At 39.4% G+C, this 11,276-nt stretch overlaps 1 protein-coding gene across 10 annotated transcripts in view; it reads right to left on the reverse strand.

The window, feature by feature from the left end:
* Nucleotides 1–10,274, reverse strand: part of LOC129188679 (ankyrin repeat and MYND domain-containing protein 1-like) — a 12,334-nt gene extending 2,060 nt beyond the window's left edge. For 3 of the 10 annotated variants that reach the window (XR_008572682.1, XM_054789556.1, XM_054789565.1), the window contains exons 1-13: nt 9,597–10,274; nt 8,962–9,108; nt 7,631–7,825; nt 7,373–7,426; nt 5,999–6,237; nt 5,697–5,913; nt 5,443–5,601; nt 2,577–2,660; nt 2,249–2,433; nt 2,004–2,175; nt 1,592–1,897; nt 252–359; nt 8–130 (exon numbers count right to left, since the gene is read on the reverse strand). Coding sequence is in view for 9 of the 10 variants with exons in the window: in XM_054789556.1 (XP_054645531.1) it covers nt 8–130; nt 252–359; nt 1,592–1,897; nt 2,004–2,175; nt 2,249–2,433; nt 2,577–2,660; nt 5,443–5,601; nt 5,697–5,913; nt 5,999–6,237; nt 7,373–7,426; nt 7,631–7,825; nt 8,962–9,108; nt 9,597–9,761 (2,154 nt within the window). In the remaining variant the exon portion in view is untranslated. Of the gene's footprint in view, nt 1–7; nt 131–251; nt 360–1,591; nt 1,898–2,003; nt 2,176–2,248; nt 2,434–2,576; nt 2,661–5,442; nt 5,602–5,696; nt 5,914–5,998; nt 6,238–7,372; nt 7,427–7,630; nt 7,826–8,961; nt 9,109–9,596 lie in introns of those variants that run through there. The other 7 variants (XM_054789560.1, XM_054789564.1, XM_054789559.1 and 4 more) reach the window with 7 other exon arrangements.
* Between the last annotated feature and the right edge of the window lie 1,002 nt (nt 10,275–11,276).

Consider the following 11,276-nt stretch of genomic DNA (forward strand, 5'->3'; position numbering starts at 1 on the left):
TATGTACCAGTTTTACTCTTTGGTCATCCAAATTATAGCTGAAGTTACTGACTGCACAAAGGGCACTGCCCACTCCTTGACTCAAGGGAATGTTGGGATCTGCACCTCCTTTCAAGAGCTCTGCCACTGCCTACAGGGGAAAACACCAGCCTGCTTACTGTGATAATGCCAGATAAGAGTTTCAGCAGCAACAGGGTGATTTGTGGACATGCACTGAAAAGTCTATTTAAGAGTGTATGCAAAGCAGTTACCATGTCATTGCCACTTGATATTGCTAAGGAAAGAGGTGAATGTCCACTCCAAAGGAGGTCTGTCCTGGCACTGTGTGAGAGCAATATGGATACCACCTTGGTTGCATTCTGCATGAACAACACAAACAACAACCAGGCCAGCCATTAGGAAGATTTTTGAAAACATATAACATCTGCAGTTTTCCCAAATGTGTCAGCATTGTAAAGTTATGCTTTGGGTCAAAATCTATAAGATACAAATACTGATATCGTTTTTCATATTTTTGGATGTCAATGTCAACAGGATGGACACTTGCGTCTGACTCCATGGCAGGAACACCACATCTGTCATCATTAAGTTCACCAACAGGGAATTCAAAACTGCACTGCTGAAACAGGGAAAGACGCTAAGAGGCACATGAGCATCTGACAAAACACAATTCCGACATCGCCAAGAAAGCACAAGACCTGAGGAAGCGGGGAAAGATACAAAACACTTAGAGCACTAACGGGAAAATTTACATCAAACTAAAAGGAGGTCCAGGAGTTGCAAGAGTGCTTGTTGTCCAAGATATCAGCGATCTGGATGCATATTAAAGATCATATTACTATGACAATAAGGATAATGGAGGAAACGCCCTACAAGACAGACCAATGCAACGAGAAGGACTACATTCCATAGCAATAACCTTCACATAATACATAAAAGGAACTCTTGTATACAAACCCGGAGTCACTCGCAGTGCAATACCGAAGAGGATGTGGATATCAACAGGAGAGAAAGGACAAGATAAATAGAAAGGGAAAAGGAAATGAAAAGGAGAAAAAAAGTTGGGGTTTTTTTTGTTTTTTTTTTTAAACATGTGTGTACCTGTATACTGAATATGTGTGTACTGTATATGTACAGTATATATGTGTGTACTTGTGTAGGTGCAGATGTATGTGTATATATATATGTATGCGCGTGTTTGTATGTCTACACATGTATGATCTGGGTTTGAATCTCGACTTGGTCATCTCCGTGTGGAGTTTGCATGTTGTCCCCGTGCGTGCGTGCGTTTTCTCGGGGTACTCCGGTTTCCTCCAACATTAGGTTAGGTTAAGCGACTATAAATTGTCCATAGCTATGAATGATTGTTTGTCTATATGTGCCCCGCGATTGGCTAGCGACCAGTCCAGGGTGTACCCCGCCCCAAGTCAGCTGGGATAGGTTCCAGCATACCCCAGCGACCCCAATGAGAATAAGGGGCATAGAAAATAGTTGGATATTAATATCGAATCCTACTTTTTGGGTTTGGAACCACTTAAATAAGATAAACAAGAGAGAACTGTACTGGTGTTACATTGTGTCATGAACTCACACTGTGATCAGTGTTTCTTTGGCAGGCCACGTGCAGAGGTGTTCGACCTCCCTCTTCAGGACATGGATTCTCGGTCCACCATTGTTTTTTTACCGTCATGGAATCCTGCAAAACAGTGAAGACATACATCATTTTTTTTAGCAATTTAAATATGATCATACACACCATATCTTGTAGGTAAATCTCATCCTGGTCACCAGCCCGTGCATCTGGATCGGATAATGCATGTAACAGCAGTTCTATGATTTTGGGACCTTCTGGGCCTGGCAGTGCTGTAGCCATGTGCAGAGGATAAAGTCCTTTTATCTACAACACATTGAAATGGTTGGTTACATCAGCACATGCACACATACCTCTACACTAACTAATAAATAATGCGTAGCTTTTGGTAAAAGAAATGCTGGAATGGTACCTCATCTGGGAGAGAAATACCAGTGTGAGCTCCACACAGCAGAAGTCTTCTGACAGTCTCAGTATCTCCCGCCATAATGGCCAGAAAAAGGACAGGCAAGGGAAGTCTGCATTTATTGGGGTCAGCGCCTCGATCCAATAGGAGATATAGTGTGGTCAAACGAGCACGGTGCCTGGTTACACAAGCACAAACACCCAATTTACTTAAGTTGAATGAAGGATAAGAGAACAATTGATCTGACATACATGAACTTCACTGCGGCCATTCTACGCGCAGTCTCCTGAGTATCAAAATGCTGAGGGAACCCAGTGCGACTCAGAGCTTCAACTGCAGCCTGCAGAACTTCCTCTGTGACTTCTATGTTGTAGCTGTACATGGAACAGCAGGAGGCAAATGTTTGTGCTGGAGTCAGGGCTTTGTCACCATCCTGCTGCAAACAAAATAAAGTTTTGGTTTTAATGAGCTCAAACCCTATGCAATTAAGGAAAGACTGTCTCCATTCAGTGACTCTTGACACAATCATTTAAATGTGTTCTACTGAACACTACCTTGTATAATGAGACCAATCATCACCTGATTTGGGCCTTCTGGTGGTTGTGCATTCCTCTGATTACCACTGGATTGATTTTCTGTAAGACTCAACTCACCAGTGATGTCCTGTGGGAAGTTATTTTGACACATTAGCAGCGGATACACACACACATGCTTGACAACTTATTATTTTTTATCACTGCTTTTAGTCTGGGTTGTCATCTAACAGCATGGAACATTTTGTTTCCAGAATATATAAACATTATAGTTCTAGTCCATTTTCAGATTTCTCTTTGACATAAAACTCAAACTTACGCCGTCAACTCGGGCGAGTGGTAAGAACATTAATGTGGTGGGGTATTTAGAAGGTTGTTAACTGGTTTTCTATGCTGTAACTACAAAAACATTCAATTTCCACTTTGTGGAAATTCGCTTATCACGGTTGGGTCTGGAACCAATTAACCACAATGAACGAGGGTTTACTGTATTTGTTATTTTGCTCTAATCAAACAATCTGAGGATAGAATAATGCTGATTTTGTGGCACAGCTAGCAGGCCTGTAAGCAAAATCTGATATCTGATGGGTTAAATTAACAGCCTCATTGCTAATATATAGTAGTTTAAGGGACATCAGACAGCACTACTGATTCTGAATACCCTTGGCAGATTAAACTGACACAGCAACACGCAGAAGATGAAAACTGATTGGACACAAAAACCCAACATACACGTATTAGAAGCAATGCAGTCAAGAAACACTACAAAATGAAGAAAATAGACTGTTGGGAATACATTTATACAATTTCATTGAACAAATACAAGAATTCAAGTTGTTTAATTTAATTTGTGATAGTGTTTAGGCCAGCAGAGAAGGCCTTGCTGGCTCTGATGTTCTGTTTTTGTCTGAAAGTTTTGTTTTTAATTACTTAAAAATGTCTGTCCTTTGAACAATTACGTCAAATCCGTCCTGTTGCAAGGTATAGCCACATCCCACATATTCACAATTGAATTCAGGCCAGATAAATAATCCTTGATCGAATTCATCCATCCATCCATTTTCTATGCCGTGGGGGTATGCTGGAGCCTGACTTCGCCAGCCAATCGCAGGGCACATATAGACAAACAATCATACACGCTCACATTGATGCCTATGGACCATTTCGTGTCACCAGTTAACCTAACATGCATGTTTTTTGGAACGTGAGAGGAAACCGCCGCACGGGTAACATGCAAACACTTCCCGATCTCCTGACTGTGTGGCCAACATGCTAACCACTTGGCCAGTAGAACTAAATAAACTAAAGTAGAACTAAAATTAAAAAAAAAAAACAATAGTTGAAAAACAAGAGCAAAGAAACATCACGTGAAGACAAAAATACCTAAGTGTCATTTTTTCATTTTTCAGTATGCTTCCCACGGTAGAAAAAGTTTGCACACACCCGGGGGGAGATTCTGCGCAGCGAGTTTAATGGGTTATCAAGCTGTGTTGGGTGGAAAGCTGGACTTGCCTGTTACACGAAGGTAGCTCTCTTTTAAAGTAGTTGTATCACCTTGCTAACTTCGGCTAAACTCAACCTGGTCGAAACCAGGTTTTGTCCAGACTTTCAGCTTAAAATCGGCTATGAAAGTGCTGCTGGTTCACTGTTTAACTAATTTGGAGATGGCGCCACCATTTAGTGAGAGCCTACGGAGCCCCGAGGAGACATGGAAAAAAAAAAATTGACAAAGAGCACCCTGATGATATTATCCATCTATAAGAACTTTCATCCGAGGCAATACGCTAGGTATGCTCACTTTTTGAGGTGAGCACCAGGAATAAAATGCAATATGAAATATTAGGCCAACGTTAACAGATGCATATGTCACAACAGTTCTTGTGTGAATACTCAGCCCGTTAGTCTTCTTGTATTACAGTATTTGCTGGCGGAATAAGCACTCTGAGGCATCCATAAACTGGAAGAAAACACGTGTGTATTATAACAAAGAAAAAATAGTTTGTCACAAAACACCTAAAAACACTGCCATCTAGTGGCCACAACGAGCTACAGCTCTGCTCAGCTTTGAAAGCAAGACATTTCAAAGACCAAAAAAAGTTGTTTCTCCAATGTATTTTTTAAATGGATAAGTGTTAATATGTCAGAGTTGTACAATGCTGAGCATTGATATTTGAAAAGAGTAGTATTCCCTCGCTCTGTTGGCAGAGACAGTGTTGCTTTTAGCAGTCAATCTTTTGGGAACTCCTCATAACAGTCCAAAATAATTACTTGCGCATCTTGTGTAAAATACACTGCCTGGGATCGCTTCACTCCCCTTTTTATGTGAATGCGTATTCAGCACAAAGCCGAAAACCGGACTTGCCAAAGTAAGTTGATAACCACCGTCTTGGGACCAATTAAGTCCGATTGCAGATTTTAGGTTCTGTTGAGCTGCATCTTGAGCAAAAAGCCTGGGCTGGTTGAACCACTTTCGCAGAATACCCCCCTGGTCTAATCAAACCATAACACATTATATCCAAAGACATCATGTCAGTAGACGAGTCGTTTTGTTTTTTAAAATTCTGTTTTGTTTTTTTTTCCTCAAGGCTTCTCTCTCATGGCGCATCATTTTCCTGTGGCTTGCTTTATGAGTCCTGTCGCAACAGTCATGTTCATAATAGCTAATAACAGCTTTATAATAAATTTAGCATTACCCAGCACCCCACCAGCACAAATAGATTGCAGTCCTGTGGGAAACACTGAACTGATTTCTTCTGCACTACGTCATGATTGGCAGTTTTTGGACCACTGAAATATAGTTTGATTTGGACCAAATCTTTGAACCTTCGAAATTCTAAAATGTAAATGTTACATCACAGAACTCAGCATTTAGCATAAATAATATATACACTGTTCTGGGGGTAAAATCCTACCTGCGATTTGGTTAGAGATTCAGCAAACATGCACAAAGACCGAAAAGGATAGTAGAGGATATGACATACAGACAAGGCTGACATGCCCTCAAAATTTAACTTGTCAATTTCAGCACCCATATCCAACAACAGGTGAATCACATCATTTCTGGAGTTAATCTGAGAAACAAAAAAAAAAAGCAATCAGCACAACTAAGCATGTGATGAGCAAAGTACAAATAAGATAATGGTAGGATGACAACAAGATGTTTTACTGTGGCAGCCATAAGTGCAGTGTGTCCGTGAGAATCTGCTACATCAGGGTGAACGAGGCCATCCATAAGAATCTTTAAAACAGCTTGTCGTTCTCCTCTGGCAGCCTGCTGGATCAACAGTTCTGATGTGACTTCCAAAGGCCCCTTATCACCAAATCTGTCCCTTTTTAACGAAAGAACAGCTTCAACATCCCAATCCAAGTTTTCCGCCAGTCGTCTGAATAAAATGCACATTATACCGCATGACATTTCACTTCCCAGGACAACTGTATTTTGATACCAACCCTTAAGTTGTATCTGACCTGTGTTTGTGAATGAGAGCCAACATTTGGGTTTTTAAGGGCAGAGTGGAGAGTGGTTCTCTTTTGTAACCTTGGTATGGATGATCATCTGGCTCCCACAGCTGTCCATAAAAATGTTGGTCCAACTCTCTTCTTTTCTCCGGGGGGAATGGTAGGTGGTCACTATCCGTAGAATAATGCTCAATTCCAGAAGGGATAATCGTATTGGCATCATATAACAAATTGTCATCTTGGTCTACCTAAGGAATACGTACATTTGACAAATGAAGTTAGAGACCGGTTAATCAGCTGAATTGTACAGTTAGGTCCAGGAGTATTCTGACAATGGCAGTTTTTATGATATTGCCTTAATGTAACACCAAAATGGATTTATAGCATTTCTTCTTTTTTGTCGGCTTAGACAATTAGGCTATAGACCAACCCCTGAGTATGATTTACTAGGAGTGGCACAAGATCTCAAGAGATTAAAATGTGATTTCCCACTCAGAAAAAACACTCTCCTGGGTACAAGGCCTGGGATGATAATAAATTAATCATACAATAAAAGAAAATGAACTTGATAATTTGCCGGCCTCAATATATTGCCATGTCCATGAGTGTCGGTTTTCCTCGTTGCCCGCCTCCAAACAGGCAGGAAGGGAGTTCAATCTGTTTATTAGTTTCAGCACCTTGGCACATTTGTTCCATACAATAACAGCATACAGTCATACAGTCTCTTGTCTTGTTAGGTGGAGGCGGGGCTGCTAACATACACACAGATTGCAGAAGAGTGCACCATAGTAGAAATTAAATGAATAGATTGCAATATATTGTCATTTAATGTTAAAATCTCGCACATCTCGTTCTCATAGACCCGATCCCATGTATTGTCTCGTGACACCCCTATTAATTACTTACGCTGATGTTATGAAAGGGTTTTTCTTCAGGCAAATGATTACGAACTCCTCTACTTGAGTTTTCTACTTTAGTCTTCAATGTTTTTCTCTGCATGTTAACATTATTGCGCTCACCAGTGTGTTCTATCTTTTTAAGAATGTACAGGCAACAACTGTTGTGCTATCTTTCTTGGAATTTACACCTTAATGAAGGCCTCCTTCACTTGCACTGATATCTTCTTGGGATTTATGCTGGTCGTTCTAAACAGCTGCCAAACGCCAACTGCATTTGTCTTGCAAAAGGAACGGAACACATCTGGCCAATTAATCTGCTGAGATACTTTTCTCTGTTGAGTATTTGCGGAAATTTGCTGTAACTCTCAATGTTGGTTATTATTCTTAAAAATCCATTGTGCAACATCATAAAGTCACTGTCCATGTACTTTTTGGACCAAACTGCATGCCCTACTAGGTGTGTGGTAAAAAGCAAATACTTAACCTCAAAATCTGTCCTGGCATGTTCACGAAGATCAGAGATAACTGTTTGAGGAGGCTGGTAAGAATGAAAGAATAGGCATTTATAAATTCTTAATACACTATTACAGTACTTGCAGAACATGATTGTGTAAAACCAACATAGCATTCTCAAGCTGTCTGAAGAAGTTTGGCCTTAAAATAATTTATATCCACTTTATATTAAAAATATTACACTCATATTTTATATCCAAACCATTTTCTTTACTTTCATTTGCTTTACCTGACATAGAGAATGTGAGGCAGTAGTTTGCGCCAAGTAGTCCGCATATTCAGGAATGCTTTTCAGGCTGAAGCTGTCTTCCACAGTGTTACATAGTTGGATCAAATATTTCCCATTCCAAATACCCACATCCTGATGTCCTGATGGTTCACTCAGCACACCTGGACCGAACCTCTGGTCAGCATGGTACAAACCCTGACAAGGAGAGAAGATTATTGCTATTACCAAGGAGTCATTAGTAACAGGGATGTCCAATAATATCGGCCAAACAAGACTATCGGTCAACCTTGGCATAAAAAAAGAGGATATCAGTTCATATTCGTATAGTTTTTTTCTGCCGATATCAGGTGGCAATAATGATGTCATGCTCCACACAGTATGTCTGGAATCTGGAATTATTTCCAAGTTTTGCCTTTAAATTGCATACAGTATATGCAACTTGCAATAACTGTAAAGCGCTGAGGGCGAGTAAGGCATCTTCATTTAATACCTCTAATACTGGGGTCACCAACCTGGTGCCCGCACGATCACATGAGGCGCCCGCAGGCCTGCTTTTCATTCAGGTTTTAAGTTAATAATGTGAGAACACTAGAAAGAAATGTATTCTGAAACATAAAATGTGAGTTGTGGATACCAGCATTTTGTGAATGTTTTGGTAAAACAAGCATATTTGAGTTGTTTGGGTTGAAATAAGGTATGAAAATCATTTCTACAAAAATGAGTAGCTCGTGGCCATTTTCATTTTCTAAAAGTAGCTCTCGCAAGAAAAAACGTCGGTGACCCCTGCTCTAATATCACACATCAGGAAAGATCCCTCAGAGTCAAACATAGCTCGCGTCCCTGCAGCAAAATGAGCGACGTGCGACATGTTGAATTAGCCCAGTGTATAATTTCACTGATCGCATTAGTCCAGTTTATTCTTATACAGGTGTTTATGCCCCACAGAAATGTGCTGCATTCCAAATTGCATCATAACCAGTATTAATGAATTGGATTCTTATTTTTTAATTTATTCAAAAGTTGTCTTGTTGATAGTACTAGAACATGTTATTTGAGTTGACTATTTGTCAGGATTTTTTAATGACTTTTGCTGAGACAAAATGAACTTACATTACATATTACATTAACTTATTTTACATTAACAGTGTGCATTTCTGAAAAGCATCCAGCGGAATCACAGCAAGAGAAGCATAACGTTTTCATTTATTACACGACATATGACCTGACATTAGTTTGAGGGAAAAGGGCTGCCTGTATCGATAATGAAGTGCTGGGCAATATCGGTGAGAAAGCCAATATTGAGCATCTTTAATTAGTGATAAGGAGGTTACCTTAAATGTGGCACCATCAGGATACAGATGTTTCCCATATCCTTCTCTCCAGTTGAGGTAGAATTTGCCAATGAATTTGTTGCCTGATGGCCAATAATACACTCCATCACCATGTCTGTAGTCTTTGTAGAAAGAGCCCTCATAGAACTACAGGCAGAAGAAGTACAATATGTTTACAGTATGTTTTCCACAGATTATACCAGTGCTTCTCAAATAGTGAACTGTCGGGGTGGTTGGTTGGGAGTTTCAATATTAGTGCAGACCTGCCAACATGTATGAATTTGTCTACTCAGCATGCAATTTCACTCCTAAATACACTTCTTTGCTTCACTGCTCTCCATTTTGTTGCATTTCGCCGCTTTCAGTTTAGAGTTTAGTCTGTACAGTACAGATTAGTAAATCTATATTATCACTTTCTCAATAGTATTTCAAAAGGTGGGTCGGAAGAAAACATTTGTCCCCCAGTGGGGGCATGTCAGAAAATAATTGAGCACCACTGGATTATACTGTGGCTGCAGCTTGCACAGATGGGTAATTGCATTGGATGAAGAGGGATAACTTCACGCTAATTAATATGCATGTTGAATTTCCTGCACGTAAACCAAAGTAAACAGGCTCTCTTCATCCCACCTTACCTCTCCACTGTTCCAGGTGTATCTTCCGCTGCCGTGTTTAAGGCCATCAAGAAACACTCCTTCATATTTGGAGCCGTCGGGAGACTCCTGAACGCCAAATCCCTGTCGTACTCCTATGTTCGCATTCGCCGCCCTAACCACAGCAACACCATCGCGGGTTGACATTTAAACCGCACGAAAGACAATTAAAAACACCCGGATTCGTTTATAAACCTGCTTGATGGCTTCAGCGAACAAAACCAGAACTCTCGTGTCTACTACTTGAGAAACATGTGACGAAAAACGAAAAACATTTCGAGACATGATGTAAGGTTCGCTTGACACTTATGAGAAAGGATACGGCATCACATTGCGTCATCATACTACGTGAATACTACTTACGAATCTAATAATGTGAACTCACATAATCCACTTCGCATACATTTTTCACACTCATTCCAAATTTGGAATACATCCAGCTTTTCCAGTCTACGTGATAAATGGAAACGTTCGTACCTCGTGAAGGGGAGGAATTATACCCGGCTCAAAAGATGAAACGAGAAAAATGTCTACATCAACCTGGAACATCGAGATAATTAAACTGTGTGACTTAACAGGATTTCAAGTCAACAAATTATTACTAATTTATGGAAGCCCGTTTCCACCACTGAAAAAATTGGTAATCCATAGCTATGAGATAAAAAGTCCAAATTGCGAGATAAAAAGTCATAATTATGATATATATCTCATAATTAGGACTTTTTAAGATAAAAAATATAAATTACAAAATAAAGTCATAATTCAGAGCTAGGAATGCCATAATTATGAGATAAAAAGTCCTATTTATTAGATAAAAAGTCGACATTATGCGATCCATGCGCAGCTTCTTTGTGAGACAACAGTTTAAAAAATCTGATAAAAATATAAATGAGATAAAAATCAGATAAAAAGTCAAGAAATAAAAATGATGCGATACAAACTGCATGGATCTCATAATGTGGACTTTTGATCTCATAATGACTTCATCTCATAATTTAGACTTTTTATTTCATAATTCTGACTTTTTATCTCATAATTATGATTTTCTTGTATCTTACTACAAAAATATTCTTGTATGTATGTATTTCTGACTTATGTTATAATTTCAACTTTTTCTCATAACTATGAATTACCATTGGGATATTTTTTTCTTTCAGGGGCGGAAACGGGCTTCCATAATAATTTGACCTAGTCCCATGTCATTTTTTTTTTAAGTATCATAAACCATCCCTTTGTTAGTATTTTAGTGTATTTTGGAGTCCAAAGTATGCCCGGCATCTTCGTTAAAGCAAGTATATGTCATGCACTCAAAATTCTTCTCATTAAAAAAAAAATCAATATGTATATTTTTCGACTAATAACAGGCTGTATTAACCAAGAAACAGCATGATTTATTAATGAAACCATGATAAAGAGTGAAGCCGTGACATTCAAACTACGATACGGCAAGGGACGACTATATGTATTTATGTACAGTATATTACTGATGGTTTGTATAGTTGTGATGTAATAGTGGTATTAAGAAGTGGATTGGGCCTCACTGAAGGCCAAGGTACAAAATGCACCGCATGCCACTGATACCATACCCTCACTACAGGCAGAGAATGTTGGTGCAGAAGTGACATTGTGGCACTGCAGCTAGTTTTCCTTGTGAGATGCGAT

The sequence above is a fragment of the Dunckerocampus dactyliophorus genome, chromosome 10 (genome assembly GCF_027744805.1).
Source record: "Dunckerocampus dactyliophorus isolate RoL2022-P2 chromosome 10, RoL_Ddac_1.1, whole genome shotgun sequence".
NCBI lineage: Eukaryota > Metazoa > Chordata > Actinopteri > Syngnathiformes > Syngnathidae > Dunckerocampus > Dunckerocampus dactyliophorus.